This window comes from Lissotriton vulgaris, chromosome 5 (assembly GCF_964263255.1).
Source record: "Lissotriton vulgaris chromosome 5, aLisVul1.2, whole genome shotgun sequence".
NCBI classification, from domain to species: domain Eukaryota; kingdom Metazoa; phylum Chordata; class Amphibia; order Caudata; family Salamandridae; genus Lissotriton; species Lissotriton vulgaris.
In genome coordinates, this window is record NC_141693.1 from 1,447,937,469 (window position 1) to 1,447,963,040 (window position 25,572).

General features: G+C 44.9%; 1 protein-coding gene across 2 annotated transcripts in view; it reads left to right on the forward strand.

Moving 5' to 3' along the window:
* Positions 1–24,004, forward strand: part of LOC147712722 (uncharacterized) — a 254,238-nt gene extending 230,234 nt beyond the window's left edge. The window contains exons 4-5 of one of the 2 annotated variants that reach the window (XM_086923372.1): positions 10,122–10,277; positions 21,334–24,004. In XM_086923372.1, the coding sequence (XP_086779498.1) occupies positions 10,122–10,277; positions 21,334–21,528 (351 nt within the window). In that variant the 3' untranslated portion in view covers positions 21,529–24,004. Of the gene's footprint in view, positions 1–10,121; positions 10,323–21,333 lie in introns of both variants that reach the window. The other variant, XM_086923373.1, reaches the window with a different exon arrangement.
* The last annotated feature ends 1,568 nt before the right edge of the window (positions 24,005–25,572 follow it).

The following is a 25,572-nucleotide window of genomic DNA, read 5'->3' on the forward strand; positions in this document are numbered from 1 at the left end:
TGTACTTACAAAGTACTACTCCTTGTGGTAATTATATCTACCCTGAGGATTGGGAGCTGGGGGCATTGACTTCACAAACCCTATGTCAGATTTTTTTTCCAGCTCAAGTATTTTCTTTCGAAAAGTGTTTTCTAAATTTCACCCCGAGCAGGATATTGTTTACCCACTGTCTTTCCTAACACAAAATCTCCAAAGGAGGTGGATTTTCATTCTTTTTATTCCTTAGATTTGCATAGAGCTTTTTCTCTATCTTTACGCAGAACTGCTTAATTTAGAATATGTGATATGTTATTCGTTTCATTTCTTAAGCTAAAAAACTGTTGTTGCTGCATTGAGTAAAATGGAGAGTGGCAGCCATTTCAGGAGTCTGTTTAGTTTCCCAAGTGCTGTTATCGGAAGGAGTTCAGTCAGGATCCACTAAAGGGGTAGCAGCATCTTGGGCACATGCTCAAGGAGTTTTGTTGGAGAATGTGTGTGGCAGCAACAATGTCAACTCCACCTACCTTTGCAAAAGACAGGGATGAGGTGGGAATGATATTCCTGAAGGGTTCTTTGAAAGCCATGTTTGTGTTTATTATACGTGTGTTTGCATGTAAATGTATGAATTTTAATTGAACCAAATAATGCATGACAATTAGCCCAACCCGTGGAATGGCAAAAGAAAAAAAGTTTGAATTCAGATATTTTTAAGTATGTGTACAATCATTCCAATGATATACAGCGGAGGCTCCTCCACTAAGGCAGAGGAGCGACGTCCCACTGCTTTAAAGCAGTGCAATGGAAAAAATAAAATGATAATAACAGAAGTTATTATCAATTTATTTGTTGATTTCCAGTTGCCGCCAGGTTAGGGCGGGGCGGTGCTGGGCTCCCCACATCACAGGGAAGAGGCGTGGCTACTGCTGCCCCTCATGTGCACTTAGCATGTTCTCCGCCCAGCCTGCATTACAGTCTGGGTGGAGAACATGCCCAGGACACCTGCCCGTGTCTGAATGCCAAACCACAGCACTCAGACTAATCACAACACTGCTATAAGCAGCATCGTGATTGGCCAGGGGTATTTGAAAGCCTGGGTGCTTTCTTTTCCTGCGAGGAGAGGTGACGATGACCAGCAGGTAAGTTTTATATTTTGTAATTTATTTCTTTACCCCCACTTTCCCCCCGCCACTGTCCCCTACCAGCCGCCACTGATGATATGCCTTATATGGACATTTCATCATTCTTACGTGGTTCTCTTTTGGAAAGCCAGACATTCATTTTTAGTGTCAAAACAGAATTCTAAACGTTCATGTGTTGGTAGCTCATCTATTCCAGGTTTTTCCTTTGCATTTGGGACTTGTAGTCCTGTTTATCCCATAATAACCTCATCACTGGATATTCCAGAGCAAAATCATGGACTGGATAGCCACTCAGAGGTGACCTGGAGAACCGTACAAGCAAAAGAGGGAGACATTACCAGTTTGCTCCATTAGTGCTCTTGAAAATTCCCAGAATCCAATGCATTTCACTGAAAAGTTCCAGTTGAGTCAGAGGTGAAACAAAGACATATGAGGTGGAATCAAGATTAGCCTTGTTATTTGACAGCCCATCATTTGGCAGTTGGGGTCTCCTAAGACAAGCATTGGCAAAGCAACAGTCCTGCCAAGTGCCACGCATCATGCATTAGACTAACACATTTCAGTGTGGTACTCAAGCATTACCGCACTAAAATGCATTGTCACGCATATGCGGTGTGTCAGCTGTCACTAAAATCGCTGATAAAACTGAGTCTGTGGTAGCGCGCCACCTGTTGCTTTCCCATGCTGCTGCAGCAGGCTTGGGCTTGCAGCTGAGCTAAGGTGGCTAACAGCGCTCACTCAACTGCTGCAATCACAAGGTTTCACGATTGTGCAGTGCTTCCAATCCCCGCGGCTCTCACTACCAGCATGACACCATTGGTAGGAGACGTTACATCCTGCTGCCAGAGTGCGGGCAGTTTATATTGTAATGTAGAAGGCAGCTCAGCTGGCTAGTTTGCGGTGCATATAATAGTCATGTCCGAGCTGTGCAGATAATCATGGTGCAGGCCGAGGCTCTCACAGCCCTGTTTTATGCAGCTCGCACCGGCCCGGGCCACCGCCTCCTATCAGCTGTAGTTATTACTTCTCTCCCACTTCATTAAATATATTACAGCAGCCGAGGGAGACGGAGAGAAGTCAGTGTTGCAGCAGCCACCAGGACACTCTGTTACTGGACGGCCCTGCCCTGGACTCAAAGGAGTCAGGACAGCTGAGCGGCTGCCAGCCCGATTATCACTGGAGGCGGGCCAGACCTGGGCGGCAAACTTGAATTGCCGCAGCCCACTGTGACTCACGGCCTGAGCCTGCCTGCAGCCAGCCTTGCACCTCTGCAGACCGGAGTTGATGCCTTCAATTATAGAGCTCTGAAAGCGCAAGGCCAGTATTGGTTGAGAGGGTTAACCATTATGGGGGCCCAGCAACCAACCTGCTGCGTCTGAAGTTGTTCAGGGTCTCGTCAGCAGGCACTTGACATGTATACTTCATGATGGTAAGACAATTTTTTCATAAGTTGATACTGTGATGTACATACTGAGAGGTGCTAACCTCGAGCTTTGCAAGGGAAAGGTTTGTGTTTTTCCTGAGCAGAGATCCCATACAGTGACTGCTTCCGAAATTAATTTAAAGCAAGATCTGTTTTATATTTTACTAGCTTACCCGTCGCGCGTTGCTGCGATCTCAGAAGAAAGGAAAATCAAGGAAACTCGTTATGAGAACATTCAATTTACATTGTGTCATTGTTATTGAAACTTATTCATTTTAATATGGAAAACTTTCAAAGTGTGGCTTGAGCAGTGCGTACTCGATCGGCTTCCAATCTTGATTCTGGTTGCTCTCCTGTTTCATTTGAGCGGGCTTGAGCAGTGCGTAATTGATCGTTTTCCAATCCTGATTCTTGTTGCTCTCCTGTTTCATTCGAGCCGGCTTGAGCAGTGAATAATCGATCTGTTTCCAATCTTGTTGTTGCTTGTTCGTTTGAGAAGAACGGGCTTGAGCAGTGCATACTCGATCGGCTTCCAATCTTGATTCTCCTTGCTCGTTCGTTTGAGAAGAACGGGCTTGAGCAGTTTGTATTCGAACAGCTTCTAATCTTGCTTCCCATTGCTCGTCTGTTTCTGAAGCTGGTAATGCATTTTTCTTTCGTGCTTCTGATGTAGATTGACCAATCGATTTCCATTTGGGGGTCATAACTGTCGACGATGCTCGCAAATTCGCTGTCTATTTCAGTATTTGAAAGATTATGAGGGCCCTGGGGGGCCGATTTTTGGGCCCTGGTGGGCCGATATTAAAAAAAAAAATATGCCAGAAACCTTCGCGGGAGTGTACTCAACAACTTCCCAAAGTTTCATGGCGATCGGATGAATGGTGTAGTAATGCATAAAGGACAAACAGACAGACAGACATTCATTAGTTTTTATATATATAGATTAGCTCTTCTGCTTTTGCATTCATCGTCCTGTAGCACTGAAAATCGTAACATATGTTAGTGTCGTTGAGCAACATAATTCATAAAGTTATTCTTGTTAAAATACATGCTCAAAAAGCGATTCAAAACAGTGCACATTATATTTTATCACCTAAGGCAACAGATGCAGCCAAGCATCATTCCACAAACATGCAGGTACCCGAACTCACTGTCTCGCGAGTGCAGCTCTCATTTATTCTCTCTCAGTTTGGCTGAAAGCGCTTACCTGTTTATGTGCTACAGTAAATGTATATTTAGCTTTCTTTCTACTCCTGACTTCTCTTCAACGTTACAAATGGGGGATGTCATTTCTGAATGGCCATTAGTCTAGACACTGTCCACATTATTAACATTACTCTTTCTGACTTTATTAGTTGTTCCAGGCTTTTGTGTTTAATATTAATGGGACATCCTTTGTCAGCTGGGAAACTGATAAAGGAGTGCTCCTCCTGCCAAAACGTATGTTAGATTAATAAAAAACAAAAATGAAACTGCACACCCCTTTAGTTCCCCATGTCAAACATTAACCCGTCCTCTTTTGGTGTGTCAGCGTCTGCCATATGTTTGGATTTTCTCATAAGGGAACATACCATTTAAAACACAACACCGCCCTGGCTGGCTGTATCTTATGGGTGCCTCACCATCTCTCTCCTGAGCCTTGCCCGATGCAGAGTGTCTGAGGCCACTGTCCAACCAGGTTACATGGGCACTACGTTGGTTCCCTTCCATTTCTAGTGCTTTGTAGCTGTTTTAAGAGCTCCCTAGAGTTTCTTGTTGCTCAAATGGGTGTAATTTCTGATATTTATATGGTTCCCTCATCTTCATTGCTTGATTTTGCTCGGGAGAAAGTGTCACTCAGTCATTGAAATGCCACTCATAATTACAATAAAATTATGAAAATGTCACACACAGCAACCTGAAACCTTGGTAGCACTGACACCCACGGACCACCCTCGCAACTGGGGATTCATCCTCGACTCCTCCCTCTCCATGTCCAAGCAGGTCAACGCAGTCTCCTCCTCCTGCTTCAACACCCTCCGAATGTTTCACAGGATCTACAAGTGGATCCCGATCGAAACCAGAAGAACGGTGACCCAAGCCCTCGTCAGCAGCCGGCTGGACTACAGCAACGCACTCTACGCTGGAATCCCGACCAAACACCTACAGCGACTACAACGCATCCAGAACGCCTCGGCCCGCCTGATCCTCAACCTCCCCCGTCGCAGCCACATCACCCCCACCTAAGAGACCTGCACTGGCTCCCCGTCGTCAAGAGGATCACCTTCAAGCTCCTCACCCACACACACAAAGCACTCCACAACTCCGGACGAGCCTACCTGAACAGCAGACTCAACTTCTACACCCCCGCCCGCCAGCTCCGTTCCGCCAATCTCGCCCTCGCCGCCGTCCCTCGAATCCAATGGACCACTTCTGGAGGCAGATCCCTCTCCGTCCTTGCTACCAAGACCTAGAACACCCTCCCCACCCACCTACAGCAGACCCAGGACCTGCTCACCTTCAGGAGGCTCCTCAAGACCTGGCTCTTCGAGCAGTAGCAGCTCCCTCCACTCCCCTTCAGCGCCTTGAGACCTTCACGGGTGAGTAGTGCACTTTATAAATACAGTGATTGAAGCAGCACACAAGGTAGAGAGCTAGAAAACACCTGCACTCGCTTGGAGTGCTGAAAGAAAACCAAAAAGTCATTCTGTAAATGTGATGAGTGAAAGAATACAAGTGATCCAGTCAAAAGGATGATGGTAAAGAGACTATGATTCATAGGAGGGACAAATATAAGAAGAGGAAGGCAAGCCATTGAATAAGAAGCAAGAAAATGAGAGTGACAATATAGCCAACCAACAGTAAGCAATGCGTGGGCTTCTAGCCCCCTGTAAGGTTTTGGTATGTTCCACAAGAGGCTTGGGCTTGCAGACAGCTAGCAGCTGCGTGGGAGGCGTGGCCTAAAAAGATCTCAGGGCCATGCATGCAATGTTTTACACATTAAGCACCGACATGAGTAACCCCGTGTGGGAATCATGGCCCAAATTCATCCTATAACTTTCACCGTTTTTTGGTTCAGAGAAAGAAGCGTGTTTACCTAAAAAAAAATAACTCTCAGAGGTCCTCATTCTGATGTGACGGATAACTGGAGTACGAGACACCCGGACCATAATGAGTCTATCTGTCAGGTTTTGCATCCCCACTTCACCTCCTCAGTCACAGCACATCAAACGTTTTTGACTCCAGAATTTTGCATAGCACGTCGGACCCCTTTCACACGTGCAGTTCATTATCACAGGGGCTATATTGTGTAGAAATAGTCCCACCTGCTTTTATCCATGGAAAAATGGCCGCTGGGAGGTTTTTGGTTACGCGGGTGCGGTCCCACACGGTAATACCCAGAATCCGGCGGGGAAGCCTTACCCCTGAGACACCACTCCACCCAGCTAGTGACGAGGCGCGTGTGGATAGTGATCTTTTAATTCAAACTCGGGGATTTACCCGCGAGCCCGACACCTCCCTCGGTTGCAAAGCTCGCCTCGGTATGAAACTGTGCGTGCAAAGGGCAGGTCCACGCTTGTTTAACCAGCTGCGGCTCTCCGTCCTATCAAACTACCTTATCTGAAGAAAAACTTCCTCCTCTCCCTGAGAACTTGAGAGCGCTCTCGGAGACACATTCAGGGTCCCCCGGGACATCCCAGCGCCGGGAGCGGCGCGAGGTCTGAGAGGAGTGACGCACTGAAGGTTACAATAGAGGTCAAACCAATGAAAAGCTCTAACGAAAGGGAAGAAACAGATTTTTAACCATTTACTTACTACTTCTTTGTGGAGAAAAACTTTTCATTTCACTCATGTTAATGCCAATAAAAAGTCCCAGACTATAGTATTCTTGCAAAGGTGTAAAGTACTAGTCGAGCAGGTGAAGGGAAGATCATCTAACCGTATTAAATCTGGCAAAAATCTGATGTTTCACCGAATACTGCGAATGTTGTTACATTACACTCATGACAAGAGCAATACATTAGAACTTAAAAATGCATTAGGATCAGGTATTTCCAAAAGTGCATGCAGCATGCCTAATCTGCATGGACACCCTCTTCCCTCGACACATGTCCCTTACATTCACCCCTCAGTTGCAATAATATAGCCAGTGGTAATTGATAGATCGAACCAATAGTTCAGCAAGGGTAGAAAGTGGTATTGCCAATAGAACGCTTGCAGATGACCAACAGCAACTTCTTTCATCTCGCTAGACTACGCCAATGCTCTGCACCTGGACTCGCTCTCTTTTCGAATGCACGGGCTCCAGGTGGTCCAGAATGATGCTCCATGGGCCATTCTGAATCTCTCCTCAACAGTCTCGGTGAAGCCTCTGCTGCCTTCACTTCATTGGCTCCCTACCCTGCAGAGATGCACTTATGAGGCTCTCCGCCCAGCATTCGCAAGAAATGGAGGAAGATCCACCTCTACTCTGCTCATATTCTGCATTCGTACGGGACTGACCAACTACAGGTCCCTAAATTCAGACGCTGGAGTACGGGCAGGCGCTCTTTCTTTTACCCTGCACCCAAGTGAAACTCCACGCTGGTTGGACTGAGGCTATCTCCTGATTTCTCTACTTTCAGAAAATCTATACATTTTGCTTTTGAAACAATTGTAATGCATGTGTCATATCTATCTGATTTAGCACAACTCCAGGACACCTCTTTCTTGGGGTATTAGCGCGCTTGCAATCAATCAGCATTAGTTAAGCTCGACTTCTCACCCGTGTGTGTCTCAAGGTGCTGGGGGGGGGGGGCTTCTGGGGGGGGGGCACTTAGGGGGGTCTAGCGGGTCCTCCTGGGCGCTGAGGGTCTGTCGAAGAGCCAGATCTTGAGATCTTTCCTTCCAGAATTGTCAGCGATGGCTTTAAAAAGAGCTATTCATTTATTGATTCATCCAGTGCCTGATTGGGCATTCGGACACTGCAACTCTTGTCAGTGAAGTTCTACAAGCTACGTGGCTGCTTTTAAGAGCGAATGGGCTGACATGATGCATTCAATAAATGTTAGTTGTTTTTGAGGCAACAATTGTCAGGATTTCACTGGAATTCAGGCCAGGGACGCCAATGCTAAACCCACTCCTTCCCTTTCAGTCAACTCTGAATTGCACACTGGAATCTGTAGTGACTCGACAGGGGAAAAAGGCAGAAGAAAAACAGAGAGAAAAGAAACACTGCATAAGCCCCTTGGCCCTCTGACCTAGGCAGCATGGGCTGGTGGAAGGCATACAGCAAGAACCCTCAGTTTGTAATGGAATATTATTTAATCCTCATAGCCCTGCAAAACAAGGTAGCATTAAACAAAGTATACTTTTGTACAACAAGGTACAATGTTTTTAGATTATCAGTAGGATGGATTACCAGGATATGGAAGTGAAGAGGCCTTGGCTAGCCCCCAGATGACCACGATACAGTCTGAGAACCGAGTATGAAGCTCCTCCTCCAATTGTAGAAATGTCAGGAGCCAGGATGACTTGTAGTGTTTGAAGTTGGAACAAGAATTCTGAAACAGGATGAGGCTAAAATAAGCGCCTTTCACAGGAAGGGTTAACCTGAGGTGCCTTGATCACCAGATGGAATTGAAAAGCAAAGCAAAACAAAACAAGTGCAGGAAACGCAAAAGCTGCATACTTTCCAACCGGAAGAAAGAACTCATCAACCGCTGTTGCCAGGCACATTGTAATGCGGTGACTGGTGCTTAAATCCTCTCAACACTTACTGACCCAGAACCTTCATGCTCCTTCCTGAATGTTTCCCCTTTTCCAAAATGTTCTGGCTCTTTCCAAATGTTTTAGCTCTTTCCACCTTGTCCGAGAAGTTCTGATCTGTATTACCCTGCGACTCCACCCTCCCTCACCTCCAGAGTTATCACTAGGTATTCTGCCACATTCGCCTACGTCGGCCCATTGGAAGCTGGCATTGGGGAATGTGACAGCTTCTCTGTGATGCTGGGCGAGAGAACCCCGGAGAGCACAAACCCCTGGATTCCTGACTAGATCAAGAAGCAAGTGGTAAAATAGTGCTAAAATACATGTGCATAGATGGTTTCATTCATGGCCTGTCTTGGCCTTCCTCAAGAGCACAAATAGAACCACCACAGAGGAAGAAGGAAGCATGGGTTGTCATCGTCAGGTTAGTTACTTGGTTATTTGCATAGTAAATAACTTGCACCAGTGCCAGCCACGTGAGCGGCAGCTGTGGCATCCTGAGCAGGACATTGGCACAGCAAGTTATCTCCTGCAACAATCAGTAGCAACTACATATTCCAGTTCTTAATTTATTATAAAATAAGTGGCATGGCCCTAGTCACAGGGCTAATGCAGCTTGCATCACGCATTGCCCCTCCCAGCGATTCCAATGGCAGTACCAACACAACTGACTACTAACCAGCACACTTCTACAAGTGTGACATTCAGAATATTCAACGACCCTAAAGATATAGAAATGGCTTAGGTGGCATATATTCGTCATTTGTAATGTACACTGAATTAATAAACAATGATTATGTGCTCATCTCTAATTTAGACATACAGCGCCACCTTGTGGTAGACTGTCATAAATGCCGGTGCCCAGCACTAGAAACCACTGGCTTAAATTAAGCACTGCTATTCGATATCAACAATCACATCAGACACACTAGCATTTTGAGCAATGCCTTAGTATATCCGATGCACAAAATGTTACTCAGACTCTTAAGAGCCACACACACACTCATGAAGGTCATGTCCTCCACAGATTCTAAAGTAGGTGGTATTTGTCTTTACATAGGAATATGTATGGTTGGTTCTTCAGCAGGGCACCCTGTGTCAGGGTAGCGCTGCATCTTCTGTGGCACGGATATGTATCTGCTTCGTATACATTTGTTTGTATCTGACACAATATCTGTAGAGGCACGTACATCATTTTCTAATATTAACTAACATTTATCATCATTACAGTGGCTGGGAAGTATTGTAGTATTTCATAAGCTCCACTTCAGCAGGGTGCATAAAACCAATGGTTTGATCATATAGTTGTAGATCTGGTTTCTGGTTGCCAGACAGGACCTGGTCCGGGGGACTTACATTTACCATTATCCGGGAATAGCATACAGAGCCTGATAAATCCAACTGATATATGGGGACAGCACAGGTGTCTGCCAGGATAAAAACAAAGAAATTCTTGCCTGAATTAAGCACCCACGTTGGAAATTAATTAGTCCATTCAGTTTCAATATGTTCAGTTCCATTTTATGTTTAACATTTTTTCTAGAAATAGAAAGGAAACTTAAATATTTCTTTTCACTAAATATAAATTCATCAAAATAGTTTTTCTAATAACACAGTTTGATCTTTGTTCTTTTTCCCCACGTAATACTTAAGTACTTCAGTTTAATAGTGTACAATATACGCTCCACTTACACATTGTATTGTCGCAGTTATTTCATATTAAAAGTGAAAATGTGATGCAGAACTGATCAGCAACAAGAGCTTCCTTACAATATGTATATAATTGGTTTGTATCCTGCACCTATGTGTAATTCCGTTCATCAATGTGTGCTTTTCTTGCAATTGAATTCTAGCTTCGTGTGGACCAGAAGACCACCTCCATCCCCCAAAGCAAGCCGCAGACGACACTGATTGCCCTCATCACCACCGGCCTGGTGGTGGCAGCCCTCATCCTGTGCGCCTACTTCCTGTCCAACAGGCAGAGCTGGAGTCCTGGGAGTCGAAGGCTGGTTAGTTCATACAGCTGGCAAAACAAATAAGGAGACATCACTGATGTACTTACAATGTTTTCCAACTACTCTATCTTCTGTTATTGGGGGAAAGGAAGTTTAAGCTGGAGGGGATTCTACAGGGTTGAATGGGGAACCGCTAGTAGTGCATGAGTTTGCTGGAAGCAAGTATCAATGATTCAGCATTATTCACATCTTTGTAGGATGACTCATAGACATTTATAAACATGATTTTAGTTAGGCAAATCCTTCAGTAAAATTCATACAACGGGCAAATACCAGAGTAGAAAAATCTCTAGCAGAGACGAACATGCCAGGAAACCAAGTCTCTGTTAAGAAGCCAGTGTCATGGACATTACTCACCTTGCAATCTGTAACTGTGGGATCTAAATGAAATTGGCACAACAGACCTATTCTTATCTACGCAGACGTAAAGCAGCTCACTGAGGGTGAACGTTTTCTGAAAAGTAAAATCTGAAAACGAATACAACAACAACAAGCATTGGCATAGCCAATAGGTCTCTCTTTTGGGATCTTATAAGTATTTAGTTATGCAGCACAATATCCTTGGTGCAACAACATCAACTATTGCATGGCTAAACACTTATAAGATCCCAAATGCGAGACCTATTGGCTATGCCAATGCTTGTTTCACTTGTTAACACTGTTTGGGGAAAGGTTGCCCCCAATTACCACCAGTTTAGCATACCAAACATAGCAATCAGCTACTCAAAGTGACCAGTAAACATTTGCCTACCACTGCGCAGTATTTTATGCAACTTTCGAACCGTTGAGCTAGAAACATGTTTTTTTGTTAAAACCTGCAGATTATGAAGCAGACGATGGATTGTGTGAAAAAGGCAGCATATCCATAATTGTGTGAAAAAACGCAGTGGGGCACAATCGCATAATTACCCTGGCCCTGCCTGTAAGTAATAAAGCCAAAGCCGCTCTATATCAAGCAAAAACTGCTTTGTTACTGCGGGGCCTCACTTGTATAAAAAAACAGCAACACAATAACGGCGAGGGCTATTAATAAATATCATTGCAACATCTCCAACGCAACACTTTGAAAGTCCGTGTTAGAAAATGACGGCTCTTGCGAGGCTCTCGAAATGATGCATTGCAGGCGGAAACTGCTCCTGGAGAGATGCGAGCCCCAAAAGCAACAGCTGGAAGTCGATACGTAATCAGGGTTTACTAAACTTGGAGTTTGGGTCAGCGATGCACGAGATAACGTTGTTGACATTTGCTTTTTTTCCCAAAGCCCTGATTAAAGCTTCGCTGGAGCAAACAAGTTGTTTTTGAGAACTCCACCTGAGCCGCTTAATTGTTCCTTTTTTTATTTTTTATTTTTACAACGCGGCTGTGCACAGAGCTTGTGGTCTTGCACTGTCTGTCATTTGCTTTCAATACCTTCATGCAAGGTATCACTGATTGGAGGATTAATGCTGACGTGAATGGGATCACAGACACATTTGCTAACGCTTTGTTTGCACAGGCTTTGGCAGATTTGGGGACCCTGACCTGGAGCGGGCCTCCAAGAGGTCCGCTAAATGTTTTTGTCTGAGCCTTTTTCAAACATGTTCACAGGTTGACAGTAAAGCCACAGAGTGGGGGAAGGGTGCCTGCAGAAACTGATGAGCAAAAAAAAAAAAACAGACCCACAAAGCGTTTCTCTTGTGGGAGCGAGCAGGGGCACCATCTGTTGCAAGTTAATTACAAACAGATGTCGCTAAAACGTACTCCTGCAAAGGAATCTCCAAGCGTGCACGCGTTGTCATTGTAAGCAATTCGAAGCGTGGATGTTTTTGGGCGAAAAAGTGAATGGATTCCAAGAGGCCTCCTCCTGTGCAGCACATGCGCGCTGCGTAGGCGAGTCCTAAAAAACGATGGTCAGGTCAGAAAGTCAGTCCTGATTAGAAATGTTTCTTGCCCTATGTATTGCTCAATTTCACAAAAAGTTGACATTTAAACTAAATATCAAAATATTAATCCTGTCAATTTTTCGTGTTGATGAAGTTTAACTCTTCAATCCTGTTCAATGTTCATAGTTTGAAATAAGCAGGTCATTTTTGCCCTGTCAATATTTTGAACAAGCATGGGCAAACAAATAGGTTTGACTTTATGTGCCAATGCATGTAAATAAAGGCATACACAGATGCTGTTTACATGTCCTGCTTGCACAAATGTAATGTTGTTTAAGAAGGGAAAGACTTGGAAAGCTAGCACAAAAGGATGTCCTTATGTATATGATGACCTATTATGTACATACATAGGTATTCACACACAAAACGGCAGCTTAGTGCAAAGTCATGACTTTGATCATTGTGACATCGTCATACAGACTTGCAGTTATTTTGACAACAATGAAACTTATTGCATGACAACTTTCAAGAAAACGGGAATACTTTACTTTTTACCAATGACTTGTGTATTTTCAATTTTGATATTGCACAATGAGTTGATGAGTGTGTGTGCGTGTGTGTGTGACAGAGAAGACACCTCTGGTTCTGTATTTGTACAAATATGTTTATTTGATAAAACATTGGTTTCTTTGAAAGGTCATATAATACAGGAAGATTGTAAGCCTGAATTGAAGCAACATGGGGCAGTCCAGATCGATACAGGGGTATTGTTCCAGATCCTGGTTGCATGGATGGTAAAGCCCTGCGGTCCTGTTTTTAGGTCTCGCCTAGCTTTGCAGCGCATGTGCTGCTCGCTCGGCGAGACATATTGTTAGAGAGGAGATTTCAGAAGGAGCTCGAAGCCCCGCCCATCATTTTCATTGGGTCACAGCTGCATCCATTTCACCTACAAGAAGACTACAACACACCACCGCACGCTACAGATCCCCCGCCGATGCTGGAGCAAAGTCACCACAGACCAGCTTACCACATCACTGAACCAGAACCCACCAGTCGACACCTCCGACACAGCTCACAATCTCGCACAGTGGATCACCAACTGCGCCGACAACCTCGCTCCGCTGAAGAACCCCCAGGTAAGACCAGCAACAGAAAAACTACATGGTTCACCGATGCCCTCAAAGACTCGAAGAAATCATGCCGCACGCTCGAAAAAACCTGGTGCCATGAACGTATGACAGAAAACATGACAGCCCTCAAGAACGCCATTTGCGAACACCACCAGCTGACCCGTACCACCAAAAGGACATCGTTCAAAGAGTGGCTGGACTACAACACCCACAACAGCAAGGAACTCTTCAGCATCGTAAAAGAGCTCCCCAACGCCAGCAACAACGACATCACACCATCACAAGACCTCTGCAACTCCCTCGCCACGTTCTTCTACCGCAAGATCGCAGATATACACAACAGCTTTGACGCCCAGACGCCGCCTCCAGTCACCAAACCAACGACCCCCACCACCACCCTAAGCGACTGGACCCCCATCAGCACAGAAGACACCACCCACGTCATGAACACCATCTTCTCTGGCTCTCCCTCTGACCCATGCCCCCACCACATCTACAACAAAGTAGACACCATCATCGCACCCCACCTCCGGAACGTCATAAACAACTCCTTCGCTTCAGCCACCTTCCCAGAGAGCTGGAAGCACGCAGAGATCAAGGCCCTTCTGAAAAAACCCAAAGCTGACCCTAAAGACCTCAAGAACTTCCGCCCCATCTCTCTTCTTCCCTTCCCGGCTAAAGTCATCAAGAAGACTGTCAATAAACAGCTGACTGCATTCCTCAAGGCAAACAACTCGCTCGACCCATCCCAATCCGGATTTCGAGCCAACCACAGCACCGAGACAGCCCTCATCGCAGCCACCGATGACATCAGGACTCTGATGGACAACGGGGAGACAACCGCCCTCATACTCCTAGACCTCTCAGCCGCCTTTGACACCGTCTGCCACCGCACCCTAATAACCCGCCTCTACAACACTAGGATCCAAGGAAAAGCGCTGGACTGGATCACCTCGTTCCTCTCCAACAGAACCCAGAGATTCCGCCTCCTGCCGTTCCGCTCCACGGCAACCAAGATCATCTGCGGCGTACCCCAAGGCTCCTCGCTCAGCCCAACCCTCTTCAATATCTACATGAGCCCCCTCGCCGCCATCGAACGCAAACACAACCTCAACATCATCTCCTACGCTGACAACACCCAGCTGATTCTCTCACTCACCAAAGACCCAACCACCGCCAAAACCAACCTCCAGGAAGGAATGAAGGATGTCGCAGAATGGATGAAGCTTAGTCGGCTGAAACTGAACTCAGACAAAACAGAGGTCCTCATCCTCGGACAATCCCCATCCACCTGGGACAACTCCTGGTGGCCCACAGCGCTGGGCACAGCACCGTTACCCACGGACCACGCACGCAACCTGGGATTCATCCTGGACTCCTCCCTCACGATGACCAAACAAGTCAACGCCATCTCATCCTCATGCTTCAACACCCTGTGCATGCTCCGAAAGATCTACCGGTGGATCCCCACACAAACCAGAAAGACGGTCACCCAGGCCCTCGTCACCAGCCGACTGGACTACGGGAACGCCCTTTACACAGGAACCACAGCCAAACTTCAGAAACAACTTCAGCGCATACAGAACGCATCCGCACGACTCATCCTTGACATCCCTCGCCACAGCCACATATCTGCCCACCTGAGAAATCTGCACTTGCTCCGCATCAGCAAGAGGATCACGTTCAGGCTCCTCACCCAGGCACACAAAGCGCTCCACGACATGGGCCCCGAATATCTCAACAACCGCCTCTCGTTCTACACCCCTACCCGCCAACTCCGCTCCGCCAGACTCGCCCTCGCAACAGTCCCACGGATCCGCAGAGCTACCACGAGAGGAAGATCGTTCTCCTACCTGGCCGCCAAGACATGGAACTCCCTCCCCACACACCTACGACTGACCCAGGACCATCTCACCTTCAGGAAACACCTCAAGACCTGGCTATTCGAGCAGTAGCGGCCACCCCCACCCTTCAGCGCATTGAGACCCTCGCGGGTGAGTAGCGTCCTCTATAAATGTATTGATTGATTGATTGATTGGGTCGCATCAGCGTTTATGCTAAACGCTGGCTTCCCATTGAAAAGGATGCTTTTTGGCCTCTGCCCTTTCTCCTTTTTGTCCGGCCCATCCAGACTGGATTGTCTGCTTTGTGGCTGTTGCAAAGCAATTTCTTATCTTTAAGGGGGGCCATCTATTTATGAGCTTTCACTTTTGTTCGAGAGGCGGCGCAGGGGCCATCTGTTTCTTTTCTTCAGTGTTCCTAATAGCTGAAAACGTGTGTTCGTCTGGAGCCTGGAACTCCCAGAATCTTTAAAACAACACTGGCATTTCCTCCCCCCTTTTCTTCCATCTTTTTCTCCTCGCTCTCTTGTTCTTATTTCTCACACCGTCCCCACACCCCCTACTGCCTTACATTCTAAATGTAAAATGCAGGTTATGCCCTTGGTTTTTGCAGTAAATTCTCAACCCACTCAGATATATGTGTTTATTTGATACTGATATCGACACCGTTCACTATTCGATATAGCAAAGATAATCCTTGTTTCGGCTTCTCTTCGGTAGAGGTTATGCTGGTGGTCGTTATTACTGGAGAGCTGCTACGCGCTTGGATCGGAGCTGCAGCGCCGTCTGCAGACCCGTGGGGGTGTTCAGGGAGGGAGTCGCCCCTCCCTGGCAGCGTTGGCATGGATTAAGAGCAGTGCAAGCACTGAACGCTACCAAGCCTGGGCTTACATAGCGCGAACTCGACCTGATGGTATTGGGGCGCTTTACATGAGCACCATGTAAAGCTCTCCAATGTTCATGCTTAATCGAGCAGCGTGGGCCACAAGGTTGACTAGACGGCTTGGCGTTAATTTAATATAAGTTTGGGTGTCGCAGCACCCCGCTTTCAGGCTAAAACGTGAACAGAAAAGGAAAGCTGGAGAAACGAGAGAGCTTAGACAGAAACCAAACCCCCTCTGTGGAGGCACACTGCTCCCATCACCCCAACAAAAACAAAGACTTAAGGCCCCAAGGAATTTGTAAGGCAGAGAACTTCCAACAACACCGTGAAAACCATGGAATGCTCATTGGAAGCAGATGTCCTTTCAGCTTCAGTGCTAAAGCCACAAACCCTACGCTTACCTACAACCCCTCCCCTGGTCGACTCAGGTACCAACAGGCACTTACTTCCGTCGCCGTCCTCAAACCACCAAAGCAAAAAAAGCGTCTTCCCACACCAGCCCCCCACAGACCCATCCATGCTCTTGAGCCCTGCTTGTCGCCGATTTGCAAATCATATAATAACCCTCCTACCAACCCCAGAAACAATCCCACCCAAGAGCCCCATTCCTGCACCCTCTTTCTCTGCGCGGCCCTCCTGTGGTTCACGGAGCCCTCCCAGGCCGGGAAGCACGAGGATTCTCTGTACATGTGGATCGACACTCACCAAGCCAGGGTCCTTATAGGTAACATCTCTCTCTCTCATCTTGGAATTTACTGTAGCCAGGGGGTGTTGGAAGAAGGTTACATGTGGTCAATTCCGCAAAAAATAGCAGTGTTCTCTGCAGCATGCTTGCGTAGTATCGCATGTTTTCAGTGTTCAAAAGGTGTTCACAATAACATTTTGCTTATCGACTTGACCGTTTGCATCACTCCCTGCTAGCCTGTCTCCATGTCTTTCTGCCTGCCTGCCCAATTTCCACAGTGTCATTTGTACACCAGTGAAACTGCATGTCTTTTCAAACTTAGTGGCCCTCTCAATGGAAAATGTGCTGTCTGTAAAAGACAGTGGTGTACATACCACACCATGCTTTATTACTACACTTGTGAGAGTGCTCCAAAATGCACCACCAGCCACATAGCACATGTCTACCGCTCACTCTCCTGCTGGATCGGCGTGGAGGCTCATTTGCTCTTTGTGTGACCTTGGATTTTTCACAATGCCCATGACTTGAGGGATGCAACACTGATCAACACCGGAACTCGTTCCATTACCACTGGCTCGAAGTGATCTGGTTTGAAGCATGCCTCCTGGAGCACGGCTGTCAGGGAGGGGCTCGGCATTCAAATGTGAGCAGCACATGTAATCAGAAAGCAGCCTTGGCTGCGTATTGTCTTCAAGGGGTCAACTCTACGTTAGTGTCTGTTTGTACTTGTCTGTGAAGCTTGCGCTGATGCCAGTAATGCACAGGTTCTTTGTACTGGTACTAAAGTTATCTATATGGCCTGTACCTGGTCTGTCTGTGACTGCATCTCAGACGCATCTGCCTTAGATTGACCTTCTCTGGAACTGTATCCGGACTGGATCGTTTGCTTCACGGCTGTGCGGTAAAAGAATATGGAGTTTCGAGCGAGAATGTACTATAGTACAAATGCAATGCAATAGATTTCGCAATTACAACAAAGTGAGCTATTGCCGTTTTCAATTACACCATTTGAATAATGCATCACGAAGGTAAAAAAAAAATGTCATTGCGAGAGCTATTGCATTGTAAATGCTTTTTTTATTTCTTTACACTTCTTCATCTGCAGTCTGACGGTGTCCTGGCTGTAGGTGCACCGAGAACCACCAGAGATGGTGAACTAGTCCACAAGAAAAACAGGAATGTTGGTCAGGATGGCTTTGCAAATAATGCCGCTGCTTTTGAATATGTATGATGGACAGTAAGGAGAGGCAGTGAAGTTCCATCAGGATGGGGGATGATATGCTCAAATCTTTTGGATGAGAAATGCTGTGTGTGTAAGATGCCCTTACGGGGGGGTGCCTATGTGGAGTATGGAAGGTCATGGAGCAGTGCTTTACCACTATCCGAATACAAGTGCACAAAGGCTTGAGTAGCTACCATGAAGTCACTTTCTACAAGAAACAGTTTTACTTTTTTTCGAAGAGAGCTGTTACTGGTCCTTCTTTGTTTTTTGCAATATGTTCTTTGAGGGTCAGGTTGATGTCCAATGTGAATCCAAGTGAATTGGTATTCATTGAAAGTTGGAGTTTGAATCCATCAAGAATAATGTCACTGAGCCATGCTTGTACTGTTTGTTGTTTGTTATTCTTAGAAAACAACACACGTTCTGTGTTGGTTGGGTTAAGTTCTGGTAGGTGTGGAAATTGTGGGCCTGAATGATGTGCAGACAGTGTCTGGGACATTTGGATGCCTGAAGCAGAGGAGACTTTTTAGTAGAGTTGTGTATTATCAGCATATTGGTCAAGGACATTTGGAGGAGCACCAGGTAAAAAGTCCAATCAAATATCTTTTCATAGATCCTTTATTTTTCAAATGTCCTTTCTTTATATTTCCAACAAGCAGTCCAGCCATCGCGTTTCGTTCCAAAACACTCAAAACTTAATCAGGGCTGAAAAACAATTTTATAAAAAATATCAGAAAACAGCACAAGACACTACAGAACAAGACAAGAATAATAACATAAATATTAAGATGGAAAAGTAAATACCAATGATATTTAAACATTAAGATCCAGAAGACAATATCAAGAAAAAGAGACTAGGGACTAGGTTTTGAAGGAGAATCCCAATGAAGAAGCATGCCACCTACGATGGGTGAGGAATTTTGTCCTAACAAAGGGGTTCTTCCACAAGCACCATGAGATTAGCCATGATCTAAAAGGTGAGACTTCTGCCTTGCAGTGAGTTGTATTACCTTGAAGTTTGTACACCGGCCATTTACTGTAGCAGTGATAGCTTGAGGGTTAGCTCCCTTCTCAACTCCATGAAGGCCTTCTGATTTTCTGGTAACCTTCATTTGTTGCAATTGTTCTAACAGGGCAGGGATGCTGCTGCTGCTACGACTCAATCGCATTCACAAATATTGCCCACCACTCTCTCCTTAAAATCTATTTACCTTAATGCCGGATATGGTTAGCACCTCTCATAATTTTTTCTTGTCATTAAATCTACTCTCACTTATTCAAAACATAATTGTCTCTTCGCATACAGTATGCATACCCCCACAGCAACTCCTTTATGTATCCAAGTCCCTGCTAAAGAACTTTTGTACATAGTTCTAAATATTGATGTGACACAGGTTACAAATGATTTTCCAAATATAATTTCGCCTTACCTATAAAAGCTTTTCCCAGGTTTCATTTTTACACGTATTTAGCACTCTATTTCAATCAGGTTTGGACTCTGGTCTAGCCTTAAAAGCAGGCTAGCCTGCTTTTTTTTCTAATCATTTTCTAAGGAAAAGGGACAACTCAGGGATCTGGGCTGGACAATTTGCTATCAAAAAAGGGGACCCTGTGGGGGAAGTGTAGCCCTTGACTTCCACAGCAATAGTATTAAGAAGTAAAAACCTCTCATGCGAGTAAGTTTTTGTTATGCGTTTAGCGCATTTATTTGACCAAATCCCATTACATAATGCAAAATATAATTTTTACAGTATAATACAATATTTATATTTCTTTGAAAACACAGTGGTCCTAAAAAGTGACGGTGCAGTGAAAAGTGATATATAGTGACTAAAAAGTGCATGTGTGCTATAAACTAGAATACGTGGACGACAAGGACGATATGATGGTATAGTCAACACCCATGATACGGGTATCAAAATCCACTATAACATTTTAAAGAGATGGTTCACATATGTTGCTGTTCGGGTTTTACCACTAAGCATAGTTAGTTAGAACAGGGTCATCATCAGGAAGGAAACATATATACAGGAGATACGAAGGGATTGGGGGAAAGAGTTCCACAATCGAAGAAATACCAAATACTATTTCATGGAACAACTTCTTTATTTATTTATTTTATATATTTTTATTGGTATTTACATGTTACAAAAAACACTGTTACAAATAACAAATAACAAGTTTCTCGGACATTCACATAGGGCAATGCGGCTTGCGGTGGTGGCTGTATTCGATTGTGGTTAAGTGATTGGTCTTACAGAATACTCTTGTCTGCTCCACAGTCTTGCGCACATATAACACTAAACATTTAAGTTATTGTGATTGGACTAATTGGTATATATAGCGTAACACAAAACATAGAAGTGTTGGGCGGTTGTTTAGTTGCGTTTGGCTGGTTTGGCAAATTTTGTTGTTCATGGGGGTTTGTATGGGTTTAGGAATATGTCTAGTTTTGACCACATTACTCTGTTCGGGTTCCTCCCTGGTGTGTGTCTAAGTGCAGTGTTGTCCGCCCCTCTGAGAAAAGTCACCCAATTCAGCCACCCCTTGAATGTGGCTTTGGTGGTGTCTTTCCAATTGGCTAGCACTGTTTTGATTGCTGTCATCAGGAGGAAGTCCAGGAGGTTTCTGTCCTGTTGTGTGGCTATGTCTGCTGTGATGTGTGCTGTGGAAGTTGTGGCAAATGTTTGTTCTAGAGTACAGCCTAGGGCTTTGTTAATGAAGCTGAACACCTTCCCCCAGAATTTGCTGACCTTATTGCAGTGGTAGATGAGGTGTGCGAGGTCTCCCTTTTCTGTGCCGCAGTTCCAGCAGCTGTCACTCTCTCTGCGGCCGATTGAAGCTAGGCGAGCTGGTGTCCAGTGTGCTTGGTGTAGTAGCCAGAATTTCATCTGTGCTAGCCCTGGGGATATCATATTTTTTGATGGTGCCGCCCAAAAGGTTTGTAGTGCTTGTCAGTGAGTCACAGAAGATTTAGCAGGCAGGGGCCTGTGATCAGATGTCCCACAGATAAGACTGGAACTGTCAATCCATTAGGGCTCCCATCTGGATTAACAGCAAGTAGGGTAAGTTAGGATGGGAGGAGCCCATAGGATATTCAAGTTGTAAGTGAATAGTGGCTTGGGATTTGGTAAAATAAATACACTAAATGCATAACAAAAATGTACCCGCATGAGAGGTTTTTCTTTGAAATACTATTGCCGTGGAAGTCAAGGGCTACACTTCCCCCTTAGTTATCTAATAATGATATGGAAGCCTCTTTGACTAAAAGTAAATGTTCCATGGTCACTTCCATCATTTTATTATTTGAATCATTTCTGACTGTTGGGGCAAGTATTGCCTTCTGCAAGACTGCAGGAACCACTAATATCTATTAAACTAGCTATGCAACACTCTTTAACAGAATTGCCATTTATATTCCTATTAGGATGAAGACTATGCTGGAAACGATAGCCCCGACAATACCTTGATATCAGTGGCCACTCGCGATCAGCCAGGACAGCCGGACAAGCCGAATCTGAAAGCAGGAAACCAAGAAAACGGAACAGGCCAAGCAGTAACACCAGTGGCCACCAACGGGCATTCCAACAAGCAGCACATTGTGGCGGACACAGAACTGTAACATGGGGAGGTATTTGGACATCTCCTGTGATGTGTAGTGGTGCACCAGGGGAGGACAAAGAGTTCCTATCAAAATGACTATTTACCTATGATCACAACAGCCTATGTTCTCAAGGACCTCAAGTCGTTACCATGCAAAGAGGAGAGTTATGCTTTTTTGAGCTTGGCAACCAGTTCGCTGTTAATTCCTACAAGGGAAAAGGAGGGCATTGCAATAGATAGTGCCCAAATTAGAGTAACTCAGTATCCTGCAGCCCTTTACAGAGTGGGCCGTGCCAGCCGACTCACATATGACACTTTTGAATAGACTTGAAGTTAAAAGTGTGACCTCCTAGTAGCATTTACTATCATTGCCTTTCATTGTCTTGTTCCATACAAAGGCCACATAGAAACTGGGCGAGACAAAGAGATACATGCTTGAAAGAATAACTAACTAGCATAAGTCTGTGAGAGGTAAATGGCAGAGCTCTATCCAGTTGATGCCATCAAAGGATATTTTGCTGTATGGTCTTTGCGTCATAAGCCTTGCAGTGGACCTTCGCACCTAGTCAGCCTTACTGTACTTCTAGCTGTACATAGGGCCGAAGCTGTGCTTAGATTCTACACACTAGAAGCAAAGAGTGTATCATACGCTAGTTGGAATGGCACACTGGCCTCCCCCATCATGGAAGTGGGCGGGGTTAGTGTCAGCACAGAGCTGTTCTAGCAAACATTTCATATTCCCTAACCACCACAGCCTGCTCACCAGAGGCAATTCAGATCACAAAGCAGGGCCTAACAATCTGTGTACAAGCCACTGAATCTACCACAAACTGTGTCGGTGGCTCAGTCCTTAGCTTTATGTTTTGTGGAGTGGTTGGAGGCATAACTACTTACTAAACATTCCTTTCCTGTAAACACAGCATGCATGGCTGGTGAGTTAGTCCAGTGGCTTTGCGTGTATTTGCCCTATACATGTACGTGCAATGCTATGATCCTATCCTGCTCGTTAGAAAATGACCAAACCGTTTTATGCAATTCCTTAGCTTGTGCTAATTAGCACAGATTTGGGCAACATCAGTCTCATTTGCTTTCCCACTAGTTAGGCCCTTGGAGTGGCTTTTAATTCCTGACTGGGTCAGTAGCAGTAGTTACTGGCCCCAAAGATAATCGTAAGTGCTGAAGTATTACCACAACCAGTATCCAGGGGACAGTAATACCAAATGATTTCTGGGAATAAATCTCCCAGGTCAGGCCTGGTGGACTTTCCAATAAATGCAATTGGTTGATGAGTTTACACGTGCAGCTTCTGCATGTTATTCCCATCGGCATAGGGGTCAACGGGATGTCACAGAGTAATGACCAATACACCCAGTACTGGAAATATTGGGTGCGTTATCACCGCCCTTTTTACCAGACACTCATAGTGAGATCTTAGGTGTTTGCGGAATGTGCCCACTTCAGGGTCAGATTGGTAACACGGGCACTTGGGAAATGGCCGAATGGCCGGTAGCCGAGTTCTAGCTGTGGGCTGCTTTTTTGGGCAGCCTGGGGGCTGTCTGTGCTGTTAGGATGCCGCCAGCGACCCAGTGGCTGCCTGAGTGGCCTTTCTAGAGGCAGATGGGCGGAGGTATCACTCCCTTTCTCTCGCTGGGCCGGCCCATTAATATGAGCGTGGGCAGGGGGACTGAGCAGAAGTGGTTACACTTGCATTTATGTGTGACTCAGCAGTGTGAACTAATCTGTGCATTTTTTCCTTATCTAAGTGAAGTTAAAACATGCCCCCACCCGCTTTCTTTTCATAAAACTTCGCTGAAGCAGTGTTTTGCGGAAAGGCAATAAGCAAATGTGGCCCAATTTTTTCTGGTGTGCCTGGGCTGATTTTTGATTCCAATCCAACCCTGGCCAACATGCATGACACAGGTCCCAGAGATGGAGCTGAATATGCTGAAGACCACTGGATTCTATAGGAGGCAGGTAAAGTGTAGTTTTCAGAAAAACACATGGAATTTATGTAAAAATACTTTAAAGTACTCATATTTAATAATGCCTGAATTCTGTTATAAAAACTAATAATCTGTATAAAGATAGTGAAAACAAAGGCTAGCTTATCTTTTTTAACATTTCATGACCATGCTACGCCCAACTAAAGTTTCCGTCCTCTGTTTTTATGCAACCCAGAAAAATCAATATTGTGTGCAGCTTTATATTGCAATACATGTAAATTATTTTGTTTGTAGTATAGAATAAATATAAAAGATGCATTTAATTCCATATGTTTAGTGAATGAACAAGAGAGACTCTTCTCTCGACCACCTGTCTGCTTCAGGTGTCAAAGTTCTGAATTAGGATGCAGAAGGCTGGAAAGTCCGTTTTGCTACCCTCAGCCAGCACACTTGGTTATACTGAGCAAGTCGAAAGTCATTTATTCACTGATCTTCTTTACCTTTGCTCAAAAATAAATGTCTGCTGCAATAAAGCTTGAATTCACATTCTCACTCTGTGTCTGTACTTGTTGAAAGAGTGCACATAGTTATATCTTATGTTTATTGTATATTTTTTCCTTCCCCATGTTCCTATAAGTTCTAAGTAATTTACTTAGGTCTGCCCACTTCACAACCCCCCCTTTCACCTCCTGTGGTTCTTCCCTCTTCCTGGAGCTTAACTTAGAATGTTGATGGTAATAGTATTCTAATGCTTCTGCGGCGGAGAGCGGAGGCTGGAAATAAACTCCTGAACTTACATTGGCTGTGTGAGAATTACTTCACTGGCAACGATCTGTGTGAGGGGATTCTTGTGCCTTTCTTCACTTTTGGGGCTCACCTAAATAAATCATCAGCTTCTGTCTGCCAGCATGTGTATCGGAGACACAAATTCCACTTTTCTCATTGCATTAGCGAGTCTCTTCACAGTGAGGCGTACCAGTAATAAAATAAATAAATAAATACAATTATTAGCGTGTCACTCCACGGTGATAAGCACACCAAAGTTTTGAGGATTCATCTACATACTATCCCACGGTGGCACGCACACCCTGTGCTGGGTCTATTATTCACCTGATTGCAGTAATCCACATTTTCTAGTGATTGGCGTGTCTGTTCACGGTGACACACACACCATATATTTTGCTCCAAATTCTTTTCTCTACTGCCTCAATTGTATGCATGTAATTTCGGTGACACGCACACCCCATTCTATTTTTGAAAGCCTCATGCGTGCCATTTCACGGTGACAGGCACACCATTCCTTATCATCAGGTTTCTGGTGTCTTTATCACACCTTGTTTGGTGCTATTGCTTGTTCTACTTTCGCATCACAGGTGTAAATTCTATACTTCTATTCATTCCCTGGTATCTCATAATATAATGGCAGAAGCTAGTATGTCCCAACCTGCTCCTTTCCTAAATGAATTTGGGGAACTCAACATTCCATGGAAGGGGTGGGAAAACATTTTTGAACCCTACTTAATTGCTATTGGTGGAGAGAAGTTTAGTGCTACTAGAAAAAAGCACATATTACTCCACAGTTTAGGTCTGCATGGCAGGAAGATCTTTGAGTCTTTACCTAAACCAGAATCAGGAAATAGTGACTCTGATGAGGAAGAGGATACTTATAAATCTACCCTGCTAAAACTATGAATTCACTTTGGAGACAAAGTGAACATTGTACTTGAGGGGCATAAGTTCTTCAGCAGGGTTCAAGACAAACAAGAATCTATTTCTACTTATGTGTCAGGGCTTAGAGGATTGAGCAAGTTATGCCAGTTTCAAGAACTTAATGATTCGCTTATAAAAGACCAACTAGAGCGATGCACTAACAATAATAAGATCCAAGAGAAACTTATGCAAAAACAACCCAATCTTGAAGAAGCCATTGTGATTGCTACATCGATTGAACACACTGCCATATGTTTGAAAGAAATCAGATCCCCAAGCTCTAGTGAACAAGTTTCTGAAATAACAGAATTAGGAACTGATATAGCCATATGCAAAATAAAAAATGATAAAAAGGCTACCCAATTGAGCGATAAAGAACATTTCAAGCTTAAGTGCTTCTGTTGTGGAAG